The 24,449-nt window shown below is 39.7% G+C and overlaps 1 protein-coding gene across 1 annotated transcript in view; it reads right to left on the reverse strand.

Annotated features, from left to right (window-relative positions):
- Positions 1-24,449, reverse strand: part of dmxl1 (Dmx-like 1) — a 192,691-nt gene that overhangs the window by 79,624 nt on the left and 88,618 nt on the right. Inside the window, exons 14-19 of the mRNA XM_048593609.1 lie at positions 21,971-22,180; positions 16,620-18,335; positions 11,716-11,826; positions 6,570-6,739; positions 2,440-2,537; positions 1,516-1,681 (exon numbers count right to left, since the gene is read on the reverse strand). Of these exons, the coding sequence (XP_048449566.1) occupies positions 1,516-1,681; positions 2,440-2,537; positions 6,570-6,739; positions 11,716-11,826; positions 16,620-18,335; positions 21,971-22,180 (2,471 nt within the window). The remainder of the gene's footprint in view (positions 1-1,515; positions 1,682-2,439; positions 2,538-6,569; positions 6,740-11,715; positions 11,827-16,619; positions 18,336-21,970; positions 22,181-24,449) is intronic.

A 24,449-nucleotide genomic window follows, 5' to 3' on the forward strand; every position in this document is an offset into this window, starting at 1 on the left:
GCCGATGCTGGAGTCTGAGATAACACAGTGTGGAGCTGGAAGAACACAGCAGGCCTGGCAGCCAGAGAGGAGCAGGAAAGCTGACGTTTCGGGTCGGGACCCTTTCTCAGAAACGTCAGCTTTCCTGCTCCTCTGATGCTGCCTGGCCTGCTGTGTTTCTCCGGCTTCACACTGTGTTATCTCGGAATTAATCTGGAGGCAAGTTACATCAAATAAAAGGAGTTTGAAATATCAATATAATGGAATTAGACTAAAGTACCCTTATATGGGGAACGACAATTCTCCATACTTTGAAGTAAAGAACCTAAAATTTTGAAAAGTAGGCCTGGTTATACATTTCGTGCATGCAGAATTTTGCTGTTCAAATTGGCTTCCATAAGGGATTATGATGTGGCAACTAAAATTGAAGAAATCCATTCGGTGTTTGGTCCTTTAGAATTTCTGAAAAGTTTTTGACAGTGCTTTCTAAGTTCTCAAGATGATTTGCATTTTTCTAACTATCAATGTCTACTACAACAGGATCAAGTTCTACATACGCTGTTTACCAGTTGAAAGCATAAAAGTCAGCCATCATCCAAGCTTTTTACTTTGATGATATCATGAATAATTAGAACTGGTTCAGGCTTGAATAAAATGTTCTTTTTGGTTGAATTAGCAAAGCTGTCACTTTACAAGCTACCAGCAACCAAGTACCTCAACAGGTTATCAGCTGAAGTACAAGGGAACAAATTGAAGTGAGGAAAGAACATTTTGCAGCTGCGGCTCGAGTGGTATTCTACATTATAAGCATGCTGTTGGCAAGCCAAATAGATATTATTCCCAATTCACAGGGAAGTAATGGTGCATGAGTGTGTGTCAATGTGATGCTTGTCATGCAGGTAACCTGTCCCACTAAGTAACGAATCAAATCAAGCAGTCCTTCTCTTCAGCAGTTTGTGATCATTAAAGCACTGACTTATCTGACTAAACATTCGTACAAAACTCAGAACATAATATCTAATGTGAGATGAGATCTTACAACTCAAAAACAAGATTGTTTAACAACTGATGTTAAGAATAACTAATTTATACCTAATCAGTTGGAGCGCACAGTATGGCTCTCTTAGAGAAGAAACAAGTTACACATTCACACACAGGAAACTGCCCTTTGCAAATGGAAAGAATGTGTCCAATTATTGCACGTATTTCAAAGCTAGATGGATGCCATGCCTCATGGTAAGGTCTTGACCAGAGTAGACTCGCCTCGCTTGAAGTTAAATAAAAACCTGTTCACTAATGCATTCTCTATAGTAATGTCTCAGAGTTGCATATACTTCTCATGCAGCATAAATTCTTGATGTTCCCTTTGAGATTTGGTTTTCTTGGAATTCTGCCCCAGTGAGGACAACACAAAAACCTTTGTTTGCATATCTCCTACTTTAGCAACACAAGTGAACAATTTCTGAACCTCTAATTATTTGAGAACGTAAGCATGCGAATTTGTTCAGTGAGCAATTATATATAAGTTTACTTTACCTCAACAGCATCCTTAAGGGAACCACCCAAAAGGAAGAAAGCTGCTGACTGCTCAAATCGTTGTTTACCTAACAATGCGAAGGCATTCTTCAACGCAGCCTTCCTCCACCTATCATCACTGAAATTTTTTCCAAAAAACTCCATCATTTTTTTATCCTGGAGAGATCTGCACATCAAAAACAAAGTTAATTTAAATTTTGTTCTTGCTCCTTATTCATTGTGCATTCAAAACACAAACACAATATAGATCAAAGTATGTTAAGAAAAGTAGATTATATTCATAAGCCAGCATATTCATTAAGTATGATCTTGGATATTTCATTTTGTCAGGAAAAATAATGATTCAAGAGAATTGGCAAAGTAACATTTTGATGGTTTAATGAATGACTAAGATATTTTAATGCCTTTTTTAAAAATCGTTTCCCCAATCTCATTTCATCTGCTTGTAACAGCCTCCAATCATACCACTTTAAATAAGGTTCAGGAAGTTTGCAAAAGCAAATATGGTTCATTTATTACATTCTTCTTATAGCTAAAGATAATGTTCCAACTTGAATAATGCTTCAATGCTTTCTTCCCTCTTGCCAATGATTATTATGGCAAAGCAAACAGTATTCCTAAATATTAGTGGTTATGGGATGATTCACCAATCTTTTCGATCTACAGTTAAATGATAAGCCTGTGTTTTTGAGCAAGAAAATCGGATTTTCTCAATATGTAACTCAGTACAACTCTTACATTCTTCTGCTACAAAACGATCTGAAAAGGAAAACAAACAAAATCACATGCATTTTCATCCAAGAAAAGCATTATTGCATTCTTGTGGAAACCTGCAAGCATAATCACAAAGACAAAATTTATGGCTTGTGCGATCAGTGGGGAAAATGCACAGAATGCCATAAACAAAACATTGGAATGTCTTACCTGAACAGGCCCCATAATACAGCCTTTTTCTTCATCGCGAGATAAAATATAGCTGCTTCTAAAGGATCATTATTTCTCTGGAATGCAGCTTTAGCAACCTGTGTTTTAGGCAAAAAAGTTTTTACTTGCAATACATTTCTAAGTTTACATATAAACATAGAAATGAAACAACTAATTCTTTTATTATAAGCCACAGAAGTCAGCACTTGTGAATCCTTACAATTGACTTTTTGATCAAAATTTTTAAACTGTTGTTCCTTTTTGCTTGGAATTTACTATCCAATCTTGCACAAGTCGAAAATGCTCAACAAGGTCAGTTTGGATTTTTCCACAAAAATCTTCATACAAAGTCTCGTTTATCATTGGCTATTTCATCAGTCAAAAATGTCTTACAGCAGGATGAATAATCACAATTTGAACGCCTGGATAACACAAATAAATGTCTGGCATTCTCAATGTTTTCCTTGCTTGTACTTCAGGACACTGACAGTTTAGGGAAAGCAACTTGCCATCTGAACCCAGCTTTTCAATAGAATTCAGCCAGGTAACCATTTAGTCAATTAAATACATTTTCTTAATAGGATCACTTTTAATTCGGCATAGAACATAAAAAGATACACCCTATGTATGTCTAAATTACTAATGATGAAAAATAATTTGCATTTCTTGTCATTTTCAACTAAAGGGTGACTTAGCCCTCTTTCAAGAAAAAAAAACAGAGGTACTGAGAGAGAGCATCCTTGCTTCATAATTGAAAGATGAAAAAGATTAACATTTCACAACCACCAGACATCCTAAAATGCTTCATAGTCAATGAAGTACTTTTTTCAAATCTACTCTCAGCTATAATGTAGGAAACATGGCAGCCAAATGGTGCTTTTACCCACAAACAGCAACGTGATAGTAACCAGATAACTAGTTTGTCCTGCTGACCTAGAATTCTTGGCCAGGATGACTCCGTAGCTCTTGTATGAAGATTTCTCCCCGAGAGGACAGCTTGGGCCTTGGTGTAATACCACAGTCAAAAGACAGCAACTCTATCAGTACAGCACTACTTCATGATTCATGATCATAGGAACATGAACCTTAACTTTTGTACTCAAGTCTAGGAATGGGCTTGAACCCAAAAACCACAGAATCATACAGCACAGAAAAGGCCGTGTGACCCATCAAGAATGTACCACCAAAATAATTCACTATTACTTACACTTAGAGTCGTAGTCATATATATAACATGGAAACAGAACCTTCCGTCCAACTCTTCCATGCCGAACAGGTTTCCAAAACTAAACTAGCCTCATTCACCCGCGCTTGGCCCATATCCCTCTAAATCTTTCCTTTTCATGTATTTGTCCAAATATCTTTCAAATGTTGCAACTAAATCTTATTTACAGATTAAGAGGCCAGCTGTTGTTAAAACAAAAACATAGGAACTCCTGTGGAAAAGGACAATGGCTCATCTAGTTCACTGTCTGCCATCCTGGTGCTCTTATGATCCAACAATAATGTATATATTACATAATCATGACAACAGCTTACACGGAGAGTGTAAAACACCAACGGTAAAGAGTTTTGGCTATGTCTCAAGCACAGAGTACGTGTAAAAAGATAAAGGGAAGGATCCTTTTCTCTTCCCCACACATCCCGTGAAGAAAAGAACAAAGTACAGGGCACATGAACAAACTTGCACTAACTTGGCGATATAACTTGGAACTTGCATGCAACGGTATAAATGGATAGTGCTAATCTTGGCTCATTGGTATTAGAAGAGGTATATAAAAGGAAACAGCCTTTTTAGTTTGTTAGATAATTTAAAATTTTCCCAGTTACACCAGCAATCTCTCAAATCACATTTGTCAAAGTAGCTGTCTTTACTTAACAGCTTACAATACATAAATTTATAACAGTACAGAACACACAAGTTAAGGCAAGCATCATTCACAGCCCACCTAAACAGGTTAATCTGTCCATTAACAATTGCAGAAGCTACTTATTCCACTTTGCCCCACTGCCTTGAATATTATAGCACTCCAAGTGCTTATCCAAGCTCTTCGAAGGAGTCAAGGTTACCCACTTCAACTATTCTCTCAAGTTATGCATTCTAGACCCCTATCAACCTCTGAAAAACAAGGTCCTCAAATCCCCTGTAAACCTCCTACCTTTCACCCTAAAGTTATAGAACAACATAGAACAAAGAACAGTACAGCACAGTACAGGCCCTTCGGCCTATGATGCTGTGCCGATCTATTATCCTACTCTAAGATCAAACTACCCTGCATACCCTACATTTTACTATCATTCATGTGCCTATCCAAGAGTCACTTAAATGGCTCTAACGTATCTGACTCCACTACTACCGCTGGCAGCGCATTCTACACATCCGTCACTCTCTGTGCAAAGAATCTACCTCTGACATCTCCCCTATTCTTTCCTCCAATCACCTTAACATTATGCCACCTAGTAATAGTCATTTCTGCCCTGGGAAAAACTCTCTGGCTATCCACTTTATCTATGCCTCTTATCATCTTCTACACCTCTATCAAGTCACTTCTCATCCTTCTTCGCTCTAGTGAAAAAGGCCCTCGCTCCCTCAACCTTTCCTCGTAAGACCTGCCCTCCAGTTCAGACAGCATCCTGGTAAATCTCCTCTGCACCCTCTCTAAAGCTTCCACATCCTTCCGATATTGAGGCGACCAGAACTGAACACAATATTCCAAGTGTGGTCTAACCAGGGTTTTATAGAGCTGCAGCATAACCTCAAGGCTCTTAAATTCAATTCCCCTGCCAATGAAAGCCAATGCACCATATGCCTTCTTAACAACCCTAACTTGGGTAGCAACTTTGAGGGACCTATGGATGTGGGCCCCAAGATCACTCTGTTCCTCCACACTGCCAAGAATCCTGCCATTAACCCTGTATTCTGCACTCAAATTTGGCCTTCCATAATGAATCACTTCATACTTAAGTCCCCTTTTTCTTGACCCCTCAACAAAAGTGAACAACTGCTCTCTATCCACCCTGTCTATATACCTCAATCAGGTTCCCCTTCAACATTCTCTGCTTTAAAGAAAACAATCTGAGCTTATTCAGTCTCTCCCCCATAGCTGAAACGCTCCATTCCAGGCAACCGCATGGTGAATCTCCTCACCACACCCTCTAGTGCAATCCCATTCTTCCTATAGCGTGGGGACCAGAACTACACATGGTATTCCAGCTATGGCCTAGCCAAAGTTCTGTACAGCTCCAACATACCCTCCCTGCTCCTATGCCATGACTGATAAAGGCACATATCTCGTATGCCTTAACTACATTAACCTGTCCAGCCACCTTCAGAGATCTGTGGGCAAGCACCCTAAAATCCCTCTGTTCCTCCAAACTTCCTTGTGTCCTGTCATTCATTGAGTATTACCTTGTAAGCTTGGAAGAAGTAACATTTATCAGGGTTCGATTCCAGCTGCCACTGATCTACCCATCTGACCAATTCGTTTGTATCCTCCTGGAATCTAACACCTTCAGCCTCACAATCAAGCACCCAGCCAATTGGTGTTATCTGCAAACCTACTTATCATCTGCTTCAGATTCTCATCATTTATGAATATGACAAACAATAGCGACCTACCACTGATACCTGTAGGACACCACTGGACTCCAGCCTCCAGTCACACAAACAGTATTCTACCACCTCTCTGCTTCCTGACACTAATCCAAGCCAAATTGGGGTCCAATCTTTGCAGCTCAAGAGCTGAAATTGGTACCTACTGAGCCATAGCTGGCATCTCCAAAGTGTATTTGGTGCTAAGAAGTGGAAAGAAAAATGGGTACAAATCTCTGCGATAGGAGGAAAGCTCCAAAACTTAATCATGAAGAAAATGGTGTAACAAGTTAGGTTAAGTTAGCCAGTTGATAACCGCAATGTGATTGAGAAATATGGATGCTTCTAGTAATAGAAGCTGTTAACAGCAACTTATACTTCCATGTTGAAATTTGTTCAGCATCCATGTCCTAATATTAGATGTCCAGACACAAGCATAAGTAAAACAGCAGAGAGCTGAACCGGCATAAGATACTGCAAAAGTAACAACGCTTTCTTCTATTTTTAATAAAAATATTCAGAAAATAATTCACAATACCTTTTCTATACACCTGCGTAGAATGTTTGTGCTGCGCACCCACCAGCCTACCCCCATAGCTCTAAGTTCTGACCAGTGAGGATCTCCTCTTTGTATTGCAGGGATCATGTTTAGCAGCTCTTCCTCTGCCTCTGAATGAAAGGCCCAGGCAAAATGACAAGTAGATAAACCTGTAATAAACAAACATATTTCTGCAAATCAGGTTCTGCATCTTAATGGATATTGCAGCGATTATGCTCCCAAGATAGTCACCCTTAGTCTTGAATATATAGTGCAGTGCAGAGACTTGAAACCTCACCAGGGCTGTTTATGAATTTGAATATGTTTATAAACAGTAAAAAAGCAACATGCACAAAAGACTAACATCAGTAATTGTCAAAAAGATCAACTAATTAGCTCATTCTGTCTTTCTGATCTCATGAGGCTACCATGTGACTTCATACAACATGGTTGATTCTTTTTTCTGAAATGACCTTGCAAACCACTCAGTTACATCAACATGTTCAAAGTAGTACACTAACAGTCAAACAAGGCAGAGCACTTGACTTTGACTTGCATTGTGGATTCAGATGTTATAAATGCATGCTCAAACTTATCAAATTCGCAAGTCCTCCTCAATAATATCTGGCAACTAATGACAAAGTTGAAGTCATTGTTACATTGACTAGTCAAGCAAGTTGTGATAGAGTTGTACTTAGAATAAGCCACCGTTTTAAACTCACCGTCTTTAAATATCTCTAACTCCACAAAGTACAGTAAGTGGCAAGAAGTGGCCTAACAATAGTTTACAATCTGGAGGGCTTGACTCCAGGAATCCTAAACACCAATGCCAGATGCCATGAGATCTGATGGTTTAAGGTGAAACTGAGAATGATAACCTACCAAATGTTCTCTTACACCTGATCATTACATCACAATGTTGAAGAATACTTGAAAGTAGTCCTGAAGGCATGATGGGGGAATTCAATCCCATTACCCAACAGTACCTTGGTAATACCACCAACAGATGAAGATTGGTTGCCAGACTGGGCAAGTGGCAACAGAATAAGCAGACAGGACTAACAGTTTTTGGATTTTCCCAAACTACCAATACAAATGCATTCGTCATTACATTCTTGGCCCTTTATTGCTCTGGCAGAAGAAAAGTCACCTTTTCGTAAAGAACACTCACTGAAAGTGTTGGGTGACAGCACCATCATACAAAATAGGATAAAGATCAGCTGCAACAGCTCTAAACTAAACTTCCAAGAGGCACTGTGGCCAGCAGTTGAACAGCATCACACCACAATATATAACCTGGTACATTCTTGTCTCTATCATCATCACCAAGCCAACTAGCCAACTCTGGTAAAATGAGGAGGGTAGGAGAGCAAGCCAGGAGAACCATCGTGAAGTGCCAAATAGATGAAACTACAATAGAGATACATATAGAAGCAGGTGCTATGGATAGAGTCGAATAATCCAACTAAACAGATCAACATTTTTCAGCCCTGTCACATTCAGATGTGAAGAAGAAAGACAATATGATAATTACAATGAGTAACCTTAATCTTCATATTGATTAAATCAAGTTGGAAAGATTAACTATGATAAAAAATTTGCCAAGTGTATTAGGGATCATTTCCTGGGGCAACATTTCATGGAGCCAACCAGGGTACAGGCTTTCCTTGATCTGGTCAGACTGGTTTAATAAATGACGTCAGAGTAAAAGATTCCCCCAAAAGTAGCGATCATAACATGGTAGCATTGAATATTCAGTTGTGAGAGAGAAACTTGGGTCAGAAACAAACATGTTTAACTTAAATAAAGAAAATGATGATGAAATTATGGTAGAGTTTACCGAATTGGACTGGGCAGATAGATTAGTAAGAAAGACAAATGTCAACAATCGTTTGACTATTAAGTAATTCATGACTCTCAGCAAAGTTATATCCCAGTAAGGAGGAAAGATTCGAATAGGGGGATAAACCAACCACAACTAACGAAGTTAAGGAGAGTATAAAGTTGAAAGAAAAAGCATACGAAGAGGGAGAAGTTGATGACAGTGCTGAAGATTGGGATAAATTCAGAACCTGAAAGGTGGACTTAAAAGATAGAGATAGTTAAGTCCTTTGTTTATTTTCTATCAAGAAATATATCAACTTGACAATAAGCGCTTCTTTTTAAAATGCAGGCCCCTTAGAAAACAAAGCTGGGTGATAGTTATGGGGAACAAGGACGTGGCAGAGAAGTTAAACAGACACTTTGCATCAGTCTTTAGGGTGGAAGATATTTCAAACACCCTGTTAACACAAAAGAATATGGGAAGGAATTAAGTACCATCGCCATCATTAAAAAGTACTTATTAAGCAAACTAACTGGGCTCAAGGCAGGTTGGTCCCCTGGCCTGATGTTTTGCAGCCTGGCATCCTAAAGGCAGCAGCTACAGAGATAGCAGATAGTGGTTGTAACTTTCCAAAAATCCTTGTATTCTAGAGAAGTACCAGAGGATTGAAAGACGCCTGTATTCAAAAAAAGGGAGGGAGGCAAAAGCAGGTAACTGTAGGCCAATGAGCCTCACATCTATTGCAGGTAAACTATTGGAACACATTAGTAACGAAGTAACAGCACATTCAGAAACCCATAATGAAATCAAGCAGAGTCAACATGACTTCAAGAAAAGGAAATTGTATCTGACTAATACAATAGAATTTTAAAAGGAAGCCTCAACCAGAGTGGACACAGGGGAACTCGTAGATATACTGTACCTGAACTTCCACAAGGCACTTAACAAGGTACCTCACGGAAGGTTAAATCAAAAGGCATTATCTCATGATGCTGGAGGCAATATACTGGTGTGGATGGAGAATTTGCTGATGGACAAAAAGTAGGAAGTGGGGATAACCTGTTTTTTTCAGGTTGGCAACTTGTAACCACTGATTCCAGACTTGCAACTATTTACAATATGTATTCATAACTTAGAGGGAGGAAGTGAACATACTATTGCTAAATTTGAAGAGGTTAAAACAGGTAAAAATGCAGGTTGAGAGAGGAATGCAAACAGTTTATTGAAATATTGATAGGGTATCTAAGTGGGCAAAAAGTTGGCATATGGAGTATAATGTGGAAAATGAGAAGTTGCTCATAAAGGAAGACAAAAAGAAGATTATTTAAAAGGAGAAACATTACAGAAAGCTGCAATAAAAGGCATTGGGGGTACTTGTGCAACAAAACTTAATCACAGGTACAGCAGGCACTCAGGAGCATTAATGGAATTTTGGCCCTTATTTCAATGGGGTTGGAGTTTGAGAATAGGAAAGTCTTACTGCAACTGCAGGAAATATTTGTAAGACCACATCAGGAGTATTGAGAGCACTTTGGTCTCCTTAAGGAAAGATACTGCTTAATTGGAGGTAATTCAGAGAAGGTTCACCAGGATTATCCCTATTATGAAGAGATTATCTTATGAGCAAAGGCTAAACAGGTTTTGGACTCTACTCACTGCAGTTTAGAAAAATAAGTGATCTCACTGAAAGATACATAGGAGTCTGAAGGGGCTTGACAGTGTACATGTTGAAAAGATGTTTTTCTCATGGGAGACTAAGAGCAGAAGTCAGAATAAGGTCACAACTGAAGACTGAGATGAGGAGGAATTTCTTCTCTCAGAGGCTGAAGGAGCTCCTTGCCGCAGAGAGCTGTGGGGACAGAGTCCTGTGTATACCCAAGGTTGAAATAGATAGATTCTTGACTAACTGGGGAATATCGCAGGAAACTGTATGCGAGGAACATCAGATCAGCAATGTTCCTACCGAATGGTAAAGCAGGCTGAACCAAAACTGCCTACACCTGTTCCAATGGTCTTATTATGATTGAAATTAAACAACCATCACAAATATCCCCAGTCTCAGTGGTGGCAGAGCCTAGCATGAGAACACAAGAGGCAAGGCTGAAATATGTCTTCTAGCATTTGCAGCCAGAAATTCCTATCATATGGCCTTACCCATCATGCCTTTCTCCAGGAATCTCCAGCATCACAGGTTTTCAGCCAATTTTATTCATTGATGTGATCGCACGAAATGGCTAAAGCAATTAGTTACGGCAACAGTTACAGGACCTGAAGTGATACTGGCTACAGTGCTGAAGATCTGTACTTTGGCACCAATACCCCTCCAACCAAGTTGCTGCAGTACAGCTAGAACAATGGCTCCTCCCAACAATATGGGAAATAGCCTGTTCTGTTCACAGAAGCAGAACAAGTCTCTCCAGGTATCACCTTAATATGGTCCTGTCAGGTCATCAGAAAAGGAATGGAAGGTGTCATTTACAGTGCTACTAACTAGGTGTTCTGGATGCATGATTCACATATTGGGTCCCCAAAGCCTGCCTGCCAACTTCAAGACATAATTCAAGTTCATAGTTTAATGGAAACACTCCACTTATTTGGATAACTAGCACTCCAGTAACATTCAAGAAGCTTGACACCATCCAGGACAATGCAATTTAAGTCACTGATAACTCATTCACCACCTTAAAATTCACTCCCTCACCACTGGACTATTGAGATAGCTGGTGGTGCACATTGTATGAATTGTATTTTGCAACCATTTGTGAAGATGTATTTTGGTAGTACTTTATCATTCCTGTGATCTACACCATCTAAAACATATGTGCAGACAGGCACATTTGAACAACCTCCAAGCTTCTTTCCAAGTCATGAGCACATATAATTTCTTTCACTGATGTTGGGTCAAAGTTCTAGAACTCTATTTGACAGCACGCTGGTGCATTGTTACGACACTGATTGAAACAAGTCAAGGCAATGATCATCACCTTCTGAAATGCAACTAAGAACGAGCATTAGATGCTGAATTTGCAAGCTGTGTTCATGTTCTGTAAATAAATTGGTCAAAAAGGAACTTTAGAAATATCAAAAAGTATATTTAGCCATACTGAAATAAAGATATGCGTTTCAGAAAAGCTTCTACATTACGAACGAATAGGGTTGTCAAATGCAGAACGAACAAAACGTACCAGATTGGAGGTTAAAAGCAATAAATACATAGCATATTTTAACACTTGCCTTACGTACTGTATAAAGTAATGATAGCTTTTGAGGCTACAGTTCTATTTTGTTTACAGGAATTTTTTCATATTTTCACAGATTTACCTTGACGAAGAAGTTGTGCTCGATAGACTGGAGGTAATGATGTCAACAGGAATGTATGGAGCCGCATGGCTAAAAGAAATCTCAATCCACATTCATCAAGGGTCTCTCCACCTGGTAAAAGGAAACATCGGACTTAATTTGTACATTTCAATTTCCAGAATACATGGGCTATTAAGAATTGGATTGCGAATGGAACTAATGTGTGGGTAATCACAGACATTGCAATCTAAACCTGCTGCTCCACTCTCCCGCTAAACTTTGCATCTTCCTATGCCCGAAATGTTTACCAGATGTTCCTTTAAAAATCCTTTTAAATCATGCATGAATCACTCCATGAAGTAAAAGCATCCCATGTTCTAACGTTCAATTATTGTTCTGAATATAGTAGCACAAACTGACTAACAGGAGCTTAGCACTTCTGAATTCATCATTCACTTCACGTTGGAGCAAATTTCATGGTTTGGCACAGAGCATAGGATAAAAATACACATTTGGAATTTGCATACTAAGAGTCAGCACAACATTCATGGTAATCAACAAACAGATTTTAGTTAGAAAATAATGTGGACTGTGCAAAGACTGCGTGTCCTCATAATTTTTTCTGCATTTTTAACATGGACTGAAATGAGAAGTTTTAAAACTGAAGATTGCTGAAGGATTATTGCACATTTTTTTTGAAAGCAAGTAACCTGAAGCTCACTAAGCACCGCTTACATGGCCATTGCTCAAAGCTGTAGTAGGAAAAGGCATATGGTGCTAAGGAGTATTTACAAATGGAGCTTTGACTAGCAACGAACTAATTGATAACTGCTCACTAGTTCACAGACCAATTACAATGTTCTTTTGTTGCCAGCAGTTGTGAAATTAGCTTTCAATTAACTTAAAGCTTGGGGCAGTGAACAGGATAGAGAAAGTGTATCAGATCTTCACCAACCCAGGAACTGTCTCTGCAGCAAAATGCATTTTAAGTCTAAAGAAAACCAGTTTATTTCTGCTTCAACTGTTGCTCCTGTCTGGGACTGACTTAGGCGAGTCGGGAACTTAATGTTGCTGTGAACCAGACACCCTGCACCTCCTGCAAACCAGTGAAAGCATCTGGAGAAGCAGCACATTGATCAGCAAAATAATCATCTCAACAAGCTTGTGAATAGAAACCCATGAATTGTCTTGATAATTAATAAAACTGAAAGAACTGCAGATGCTGTAAATCAGGAACAAAAACAGAAGTTGCTGGAAAAGCTCCGGTGTGGCAGCATTTGTGAAGAAAAAAATCAGAGTTAACGCTTCTGGTCCAGTGACCCTTCCTCAGAGCTCAGTCAGCCGACCCAAAACATCAACTGATTTTTTCCTTCACAGATGCTGCCAAACTTTTCCAGCAACTTCTATTTTTGTCCCTGAATTGTCTTCCTACTCTGCATTTCCACTCATAACACCAGTGTTCTTTTTTCCTGTCTCTGCACGGGTGCAAGAGGAAGCTTAAAAGGAGCTTTCGAATTTCAATAAGCAGAGTCACAGGCCAATGGTGCATACTAGCTTACTTGTAGATTAAGTCTATTTACTTGTAATAGTAAACATTGTTAAGTACAGAAACTTGATCGGTGTTTTCAGTCAACCTGAGCCTAAGGGGCAGGTAAACTGGGAATTGTGGGTACTCAATCTTTACTTCTGTGATGTCTCCAGGAATAGTAGGGCGACACTTCCAGTGCGGCTCTCCAATGAGATCAAACAGCTCCAAATATGATATGATGAACACTGTGTAAGTTTATATTTGAGCATGGACTGCCAAGTTTAACTTGTGTTTTTCTGTATTACAAATATATTGCAATTACTTAGGAGGCCCAACTCTAATACCACCACCATCCAACCCCCGTACAATGGTAACACCCTGTGGCACATACACATCAACATGCCTCTCTCCTCCCCACCCCGAGCACAATGGCCCAACACCACTCCACGGCTCTCCCCATCCGACTCAAGGAAATCCCCAGAGCTCACGTAGTCATACTATTCACGTGGCTAATTAGTTATGTTTTCGGTCAATGGTAACTCCCAGAATGCTGACGAGTGAAATCAATGATGGTACTGTCACTGATTGTCAAGGGGAGACTGTAATTGCCTGACACTCTTGTGCCACAAATGTCACTTAAGCCCAAGCCTGAATGCTGCTGCACAGAGGCACAGACTGCTTCAGTGTTCAAATCATTGCAAACGATGCTCAACATTAGCAATCAGTGAACTTCCCCACTTTGGACATAATGATTTAAGGAAGATCATTGATAAAGCAGCTCCCATCAACTTTTTATCAAAGCTGAAGTTAATGGAACAAGGGGACAGAGACGGTGACTTCGAGAAGAGATCAAGACAGATCATCCTCTTGGCACTTCTGGCTCAAAATACTTGTGAATTCTTCTGCCTTGTCTTTTGCATTGATATGGGTTTAACTGTCAAACGCTTGCAAGGCTGTGAATGGGCTACAGTTATTTGCCACACAAGAATGGTGCACAAATATCTTGCCACAGGACTACACATTCAATTCAGGACTGATTGCACCCTCTCAATGAACAAAGGCGCTGTGCTTGCTCATATGTACTCAGTAAACGTTCATAGAATTGTAGAATCCCTAGTGTGTGGAAGCAGGCCATTCAGCCCAGTGAGGCCACACCACCCCTCTCTGAAGAGCATCCCAACCAGACTCACCCCCATACCTTATCCCTGCATCCTTGCATTTCCCAAGGCTAATCCACCTAGCCTGCACGTCTTTAGATTATGGGATCAAACAGGAGCATCTGGAGGAAACCGACACAGACACAGGAAGAATGCGCAAACTCCAAACAGACAATTGCCCGAGGCTGGAATTGAACCCAGGTCCCTGGCACTGTGAAGCAGCAGCGCTAACCACTAAGCCATGGTGCTGCTATTGGGTAACCTCAGAACACAACTAGGAGGCGGTGGCAATCCAGGCCCAAGCCTGCACTGCCTTTTAATATGATCATGGTTGATCTTACCTCAGCCTCATTTGCTTGCCCATTCTCCATAACCTATTAGCCCACTACTGATTGCAAATCAGTTTATCACCTCAAATTTACAGAAGTCCTTGCACTCATCACACGGAGGTTATGAATTTCACAGATTCAGGAACCTGTGAGAAGTAATTTCTCATCTGTTTTAAGTTTATTACCACTTAGCTTAATAACTATGACCTCTCAATCTACATTTCTGTAGATGAGGAAACATCCTCTCTACCTCCACCTTGTCAATCTCATTTAGCATCTTATATACGTCAATTAGATCACCTGTTATTCTTCTAAATTCCAGACAGTACAGGCCTAAACTTCTAAATCTCTCTTCAGAGGACAAACCCAAGTGGAATACGAGTTGCTGTTCCTGCAACCTTCGGGTGGCATCGTTGTGGCACTGCAGGAGGCCCAGGATGGACGTGTCGTCTGAGGAATGGGAGGGGGGAGTTGAAATGGTTCGCGACTGGGAGGTCCAGTTGTTTAGTGTGAACCGAGCGTAGGTGTTCTGCAAAGCGGTCCCCAAGCCTCCGCTTGGTTTCCCCGATGTAGAGGAGGCCACAACGGGAACAGCGGATGCAGTATACCACATTAGCAGACGTGCAGGTGAACATCTGCTTGATGTGGAAAGTCTTCTCGGGGCCTGGGATGGGGGTGAGGTGTAGCACTTCCTGCGGTTGCAGGGAAAAGTGCCGGGTGTGGTGGGGCTGGAGGGGAACATGGAGCGGACAAGGGAGTCACGGAGAGAGTGGTCCCTCCGGAAAGCAGATAAGGGTGGGGAGGGAAAAATGTCTTTGGTGGTGGGGTCGGATTGCAGATGGCGGAAGTGTCGGAGGATGATGCGTTGGATCCGGAGGTTGGTGGGGTGGTACGTGAGGACGAGAGGGATTCTGTTTTGGTGGTTATTGCGGGGAGGGGGTGTGAGGGTGAGTTGCAGGAAATGCAGGAGACACAGTCGAGGGCGTTCTCGACCACTGTTGGGGGGGGGGGGGGGGGGGGGGGGGTGTGGTCCTTGAAAAATGAGGACATCTGTGATGTATGGGAGTGGAATGCCTCATCCTGGGAGCTTCTCTGATGCTGCTTGGCCTGCTGTGTTCATCCAGCTCTACACCTTGTTATCTCAGATTCTCCAGCATCAGCAGTTCCTACTATCTCTGAAACAATTAGTAGACTGCCTGTATTTATTTGATGAAAAAAGGTTTTTGTTCTTTAAAATTAATCAAGGTAACAGCAGAATTAGAACAGAAATATCAGACTTAAAATCAACAGAACTAAAGCACTTCATAACCAGAGCCAACTATAACATTCTTCTGACAACTGATATATCAAAATTGAATAGGAATTCAAGTGAAGATAATGTAAAACATTAACAAAAAATTGTGATCTAAATTATATGAACATCCATTTAGATGTATCGAAAGGAACAGCATACCCTATTCTAATTTTTATTATATAGGCATGGAAGTTTCACATATTTCTCCTATTTTCTCTTGATTACAGCATCAACTTAAAACAATTTCAGATAAATTATGATAATTCCACTTGACAAAAATGGTGGTTCCTGCAAAAGATCTACATGGTTTCTGTTAGCTCCAACAATACATAGATGCTCGATTTTTTTTGCATAACAACAAAATTGTGGCTCAGTCTGCATGACAAGTGAGGTGATAATATATTACAAAAACATAGTATAATTTACCAATATCATTACCTCTAGTACATAACAGCACGACAGAAAAGGCTACATGCATATTTCCACTGTCTTAAAATTAACATATCCAAACATGTTATAAAATATCCAAATACACTGACATTTACATGTTATTGGTACTGTGGTTTGTCAAAAGGTTAAATTAAATTTAAGACTCTCAATAAAGCGTAACAAGTTACCTTGGGTTCTCTCTCTGCTCTCTCCGATGTCAGTGCTGATAGTTGCCACTGTATCTGCCAATGCCATTAAAAACATTTGCTCCATACTGGTAAGACCAGGCAGACTGGAATGCAACAAATGACTAGAAAGGACTCGAGCATGCTCAGGACCAAAGTAGGTAAGACTGTACTGGGAAAGGTCAATAATCTTCAGTTTATTGTCATCATCAACACTGAAGCTATCGAGTAAATCTGTACCGAGGTTGGACGTTGCAAATAATTCATCATAATTGCTTCCTGTTGACTGTCTGCAGTTTTTCTTGCTGATATTAGGTCGTTTGCTTGGTTTTTCAAAAGTGGTATGAGAAATATCTTCATCAGCAGCTAAAAGTGCACACAGAGGAAGAGGGGGGATAGAGTCTATTTCTGTATAGTCAGGATTTTCACTTTTATTTGACGTTAATGGATCTCTTGCCGTGCTGCCACTTGCACTAATCGTCAGAGATCTGAGTCGTCGTTCGTGGCTTGTTTCAGCATCATTTATAGTGATTACTTCTCCAGCTATACATTTGACTAAATGAGACAGGATGGCTTTGGACCGTCTGATTTTACCCAAGTCCATTAACTCCAAAAGCTGCAAAGGATGGTACTGAGGCAGAGGGGGAGACAAATCATGAGACGCTTCAAAAAGGCCCGAGTCCTCCATTTCAATATTCCATTGAAATGGTATCTTTTTACCACCAAATTTCTGAGCAAGCCCAGTCATTGACCTGGTCAGGTTTTTTCTGTACAGGAAAGGGTTGGAACCATTCGCAGTGCCATATTTTGCCAGACTAACCACTGATGGAGTACTACCGCTTTCAGCTTCAGTTATCACGGGATCCAATTTGTCATGTGGTTGCCATTGTGAATAAACATGCATTTCACAATCCATCCCCACCACGAGGATACCATCACGCACCCAAGAAAGTGAAACTGGCAATGACAATGATCCATCCACAGAAGAAACCAAATCCACACTTCTGAGAAGCACCCATCTAGACTGAGATACTTCTTTGGCATTATCCCACAAAGACAAAGATAAAACTGCTGGTGCTTCTTTCTTGGCTTGATTTTGTATCATTCCAGAAACCTGCCCATACATTAGAAGTTTAGATCCAATTCCTATTGTTAAGACATGAGATCCATCCTCCTTGGAAACCCAATCTAAGTGAACCAAAGGTTTTGCTTCAAAAGTCATTTGATGATCAGTCAAATGTGATTCTTGCTTATTGTAAATCACTAAGTTACTATCAATACTGATTCTTGGATCCAATATGGCACCTGTGTGACTCAAGTCATCCAGGTGGATTGTCTGTTCAAGAATCCATTGTGAGCCTCCTGTTGATTCACATTCAAATATACCCACATGCATGGTGAAGTGTTTACTGGAATGTTCATTAACTGGTTTCGACTGCTTGTAAGCCACAGCAAGTCGGCTTGTGTAAGAACAGCTTACATCGACTGGTCTTCCTGGTACACTCACAGAACTGCTGTTCACAACTCCTCCTTCAATCAGTAAAGGCCATTCTTCCCAACAATAGGAAAATTTACTCTCCAAGCTATCCCCAGCTGCAGATGATGCTGAATGAGCTGACACCTGACATCGCCAGAATCTGACCTTTCCATCCGAGCAAGAAGTTGCTAGAAGATATGGAGCAAGGCAAGCTGGATGAACTGATGAAGAACTCAGGTGCCCTGCAGTAAGAAAGGAAGGTTCATGGAAATAAAGATAACAAGAATAATAAAAAAAAAAAAAAATCAATAGTGAACCAACTTTTCACATTCAAAATCAGATCAGAACAACTTTACGATGGAAGTGAATGGGACGTTTATATTTTTTAGTTAAAATTACCTTCTTAAAGAAAATCTGTGCAATTGCAACTCAAGTTTCTTCACTTTATGGTGATCAGATAAGACAGAGGGAGCAAGAATGGTGAGGACTTTTAGTAAACACTACACTTAATGCACCATGGATGCAATACTGAGAACACTGGACAGCAAAGTCCCAAATATCATGCCAAATCTGTGATCAAATAGTTTCTCTCAAATATTCCTCTAACTGAGTTTAACGTTGCTGAAAAAGACTGGCATTCAGAGTGGAAGGAGCACAGCCAGGAGCATCTTTCACCACTTTGCACTGTCAGTCACTTTCATCATTCAATGATATTACGGCTAATCTTCAACTTAACATACCTAATTTCCTCAATATCCATTAATACCTCGAGATACAAGAAAAAGTCTCAGATTTAAAATTATTGACTTAGCTGGCAGCAATTACCATTTTTGGAGGAATATCAAACTTCTCACACCTATCGGATGCAAGTATTTGCTAAATTCACTTCTGAAGAGGCATGGTTCTAATTTTTAGACCTACCTAGTCCTGAATTCCTCAGCCAGCACAAAATTTTTCTGAATGAACCCTATCTACTTTGCTAACCTGTTAACAATTCAAAAATTAGGATTCTACTTCCTGAAATTACATAATCCTTCCCCATAAGTTAGCCCTTCACTGCACTCACTCATTGTTAGAGCAGAGCATTTACAAATATATTACTCCATATCAAAGTCAGCATAGTTTCCTGAAGGGGAAACCATATCTGACAAATTTATTAGAATGTTTTAAGGTAATATGGATTACAGATAAAAGGATTGTAATTGGCGTTTTATAAGGTACCAAATATTCAGCTACTTCAAGCGGTAAAAGTCCATGATGTTGGAAGTAGTATATTCATGTGGATAGAAGGTTGGCTGACAATTAGAAGACAATTGGGAGAAGGGGGGTGAGGGGAGGGGTCATTTTCAGTAAGGCAACCTTAACTAGGAGTGCAACAGGAAGCATCATCGCTGATTTTTTTTTTGCTGCATAGACCTCTCAGATCCATGTGCAGCAGCAACATCCAGGAGCAGGAGCTAATGCTGTAAATTCCATGCACAAACTCTTGCAGTGGCTGCACATGTGCATAGCCTAGAGAGAACACTGGCCACAGGGATCGGTGCTGGGGCTACAATTATTTATAACACATTAATAACTCGGATGACTGAAGTGAATATACTATTGCTAAGTTAGCAAGCAACACAAAAATAGTTGGAAAGGCAAATGGCAAGGAAGACAGTCACTCATGGGTATAGACAAGTTAAGCAAGTGGGGAAAAATTTGGCAAGTGAAATATGGGAAAATGTGAGGTTTTGCATTTTGGCAAGAATAGGGAAGAGGATATTATTTACATGGCGCAAGACTGCAGAATGCTGCAGCACAGGGGGATTTAAGTCCCTGTGCATAAATAATGAAAAGCTAGTATACAAGTTAACAGGTAATAGGGAAAGCAAATGGATTGTTGGCTTTTGTTTCAATGGGAAAGAAGTATAAGAGTAGAGAAGTTTTGCTAAAACTTTACAAAGCACTAGTCATACCACAGGTGAAATACTGTAAACAGATTCGGTCCCCTTATTGAAGAAAACTATGCTGGCATGGGTTACAGAGCAGAAACAGGTTGATCTCTGAAATGGAGGGACTGTCTTATGAGGAGACGTGGAGTAGGTTACGCCTGCACCCATTGGAGTTGAGAAAAATGAAAGGCAAATGCATTGAAACAGACAAGATTCTTCAGAGACTTGACAGGATAGATGCACAGTTTTTTTCTGCAGTGGCCATAATCAGGACTGTCCATTTAAAACAGAGGTGATAAGTAATTTCTTCTGAGGATAGTGAAACTGCAGAATTCTTCACCGTAGATGGCGACTGAGGCTGGGTCATTAAGTATATCCAAAGCTGAGATGAACAGATTTTTAATCAGGATGGGAATAAAAGGTTACAGGGAAAAGCAGGAAAGTGGAGTTGAGGATCATCAAAACAGCCACGACTTCACCAAATAGCAGAATTGACTCGATCAACTGAACGGCCTACTTCTGCTCCCATATTTATTGGCCTAACATTTTCTTACTGTGTTCTCACATTATGTAAATTGATGTCGTGAAATTTACCAATTTGTCTAAATCTTTAAATTAGGTCTGTGATTATACACTTAATTGTCTGCAAAGTGTTTCCAATGTTCTGAAATCATGATCTGTCCATTTAAATGTAATTTCCTTCTTTCTTAAAGTCCTTTGCTAGCTTCTGGAAGCTGCACAAAATCTTCTTGGAAATGGAAGTCAGTCTTACATTTTGAGACGAGTTGTGCTCCTAATTACGGACAAAATGCACCACTCTTAAAAATAACCTCTGTGATCCAACTGTGGATGTGTAATTGCATTATAGAAATCCATCTGCACATGTGAAAGTTGCACACCTGACATGTTAGGCTAACAAAAAAAATGCCCTTTACTTTCAATATACAAAGGTGGAAATCAAAATAAAACAGGTAGAATTAGAATTTAAATCACCCCTCTCTTCTCTGCCACTTCCTATACTAGAGAGTATCTTGCACAGTTTATGTAGTGAACAACTTTGATCAACATCTTGGGTTCTTTGTCTACATTACAACTAGACAGAAGGTCATATCAAAATGCGAGCTACATCGTAACTGAAAAAAACGTTATCAATGCAACGAGACTTGAAAAATCATTATTCACAGGTTCTGCTACAAATGTTTTTCATTTAATAGTTAGGCTTTCAGTTTCCTAGAAGGCTCCAGGAAGTACTGGCCACAAATACAGCCTGCTTATGGTGGCTATCATAATGTTGGAAACAACCCAAGTGCTTTACAGTCAACAAGGCACTTTTTAAAAAGTGTAAATTGCAGTACAAGTTAGGAGATATAGCAACCAATTTGCACACATAATGCACCACAAACAGGAATGCGATACAGTCTAGATCATCTGTTTTTTCATGTTGGTTGACGAATGAATATTTGCTTTGACATCCATGAGAACTCCACTTCTTTGAAATGCTGTCAAGGAATCCTTTAGTCGACACAACAAATGGCATTTCAAGTAAGAACCCGAAATGTTCATCTTGTATTCCTTTTCAGACATTAATTGGACTGCTATAGACTTTCAGCCTTTTATCTTATTTCAGGTGTAAACATTTTTGTTTGTTTTTCTTGTATGTAAAATGAAGAGATACAAATTTATCTAGAACTCAAATAGAACATAGAACAGTACAGCACAGTACAGGCCCTTTGGCCCACGATGTTGCACCCACCTATTATCCTCCTCGAAGATCAAACTACCCTGCAAATAAATCAATTAAGCTTAATATAATATAGATTTCTGGTTGCAATAACTTTTCAAATTGACACAACTGAAACACAGAACTGCTTATATATAACTGTACAAACAGTAAGCTTAAACTAATTCAGTGTGACTTTGTTTTAATCATAAAACATACTAACCTGCAGAAGGAGTAGCTCTAATGATTTCCACGCCCTCTGGCAGAGCTAATTCTTGGCTATAAACTCTTTTTGAGTTCAGAGCTAATCGACTGGCGCTTTGCAAATTTGCTTTACAAGCCTGGTATTTTTTGAAGAAAGGAGAATGCAACTTCTCAGAGGCAAAACCATTCTGTTCCTCTAGAGGTGACAAAGCAGTTTCAGTAGCATTATCTAAGAGAAAACATTTTCATTAGTTGATTCAGCTAGCAGTTTACAGCATTATCAAAGTCTCGGTACACTGTACCTGCTACCATAACATAAAGCATACTGTGTAACGTGAGTAGATTGATAAATATGTTACACTCCATAATAGATCAAAAGGTCAAAGTAGTAGTAGTGAGACTGACAAGCAAGATTTATTTCTGGCAATCTACTGTTTATATTTTTGCTGCAGAGCCTCAAAATTTAACACAGCATTCTGGTCCAGCATCAACTAGTAGAAACTGAATTCTAATAACGTCTTTCAAGTTATGTAATAGTTGCACTTGTTTTTGAGCCAGATTAAAAAGCAAAGGATTTGGTGGTGATGAGGATGCAAGTGGATCTCTCCCTTTAGTATTGTTATTAACGGGAGGTTAAATTAAATGAAATCCTTTCACTCACTCTAAGCAAAAAGCAACAACTTATTTAACTCTAACAGTGAGCAAATTAACAGAACCAGAAACAAACCGAACACTTCTCCCTTAACTATTGACCATTGCCGAATAAAACAAAATCCTAATTGTATGCTGTTCTAATAGATAAAAGTACTAATTATATAAACCAAATTAATAAAAAAAATCTTAGAACTTAGTCTCTGAAACTATAGCCAGGATAAGCCTTCTGGAATGTTCTTCCCCTTTTCCGTTGCCCCCACTCAGGAACGCCTTCCTCTATCAAATTCGTGTGTCAGGAATATTAGCTAAGAGTTCCACAGTACCTTTTAAGATTGTTTTCTCTCTGGCTCTCACTAATCTCTAAGATCACAGTGATTTACTCTTTCTTTAGAGCGGATAGCTGTTGACAGCTGTTCTCTTAACAAATGGCAGTTTACTCTCACCCCCATTTTCAAATGCCTTCTTCTTTTACATCCTTGATGACCTTGAGGATGTGAAAACCATCAGATTTAAATTTAATTGGGCTTTGGTATCTCGGGCCTGGTTGAAATTAATTGGCTAAAGTTGAAAACCTGGTGTCTCAGTAAAATGCTACTTTGCCTGCTAACAAAATAGCCTTTTGATACAACGTTTCAATTTCAAGAACTCTCTAAATCTGCTGCTGCCTGCAGAATTTTTTTTTTAAATCTCCAAGCCTAAAAAAACCTTTTTTAGAGGGACCATGCACTCTTCTAGTCCCCCCTCCCCCACTATCATTTTACAAGCTAATTGTAATGCCCTGCCTTCTAATCCATAAGTACTCTACCAACTTCGCAACAGTATGTTCAACCAGAATTCTGGCGCTTGCTCCAATTACCAGTTTAGAGTATTTTCAAAAATTCTTTCGAGGGATGTGAGTATTTATTTCTTATTAGACTGAAACCTTGGGTGGCAGGACTGACGTGAACAGAGTGTGGATCAGGACTATGTTCACTCCATTTTGAAGACTAGGGTTGTGGGTGGATCTCAAACTTGTAGAATTCTAATAAGATTAGACAGGCTAAATGCAAGCATGACATTCCTGATGACCATAAAGTCCAGAATCAGGGTCACCATCTAAGGATATAGTGCAGGCCAACAGGAATGATATGAGAAGAAATTTCTTCACAGTGGTGAGCCAATGGAAAACTTTACCATAAAGAAGTTGAGGCCAAAACTTTGAATGATTTCAAGGAGGAGCTAGACATAGCTCTCAGGGCTAAAGAGATCAAATTGTATGGGGAGAAAGGAGGAACAGGGTACATAGTTGGATGATCAATGACCATACTGAATGGGGGACAGGCAAGGCTGAATGGCAAAGTTGTGCTCCTATTTTCTATTTTTCTGCCCCTATCCCCAACTGTTTGGGAAGCGGTGAGTCATCCTATTGAATCACCGGACATGTGTGTCTTGGCATTAACATGTCTCCAAGTACACAATGATGGGAGTGAACACTCTTTTCACTTTTTAAAAAAGGTGATTCTTCAACAACATAGGGCTATGTGATCAATGGTTCATTCACCTCAAAATATCCAACTATCTGTCTCTTCTGCTACATCTGATCAGTGTTTCCAGCATATTCTGGAAAATAAATTCTGAACCATTGAAGAAATGAAAGTCCAGAAGGCTTTATTAGTTTTGACTGTTCTGAACCTGTTTAAAGAATTCATGATTGAAGACAAAAGACAGAGGCAACAGAATTGTGATGGTATGCATCTAGAAAAACCAAAACCATAAAGTACGTAACTAGTGAATTTAAAAATACAAATTTTCCTGTATAAAAGTGACCTGCAAAACACAGGAATTCAAAATGCAAGTTGATTACT

The sequence above is a fragment of the Rhincodon typus genome, chromosome 3, assembly GCF_021869965.1.
Source record: "Rhincodon typus isolate 14 chromosome 3, sRhiTyp1.1, whole genome shotgun sequence".
In the NCBI taxonomy this organism is placed as follows: domain Eukaryota; kingdom Metazoa; phylum Chordata; class Chondrichthyes; order Orectolobiformes; family Rhincodontidae; genus Rhincodon; species Rhincodon typus.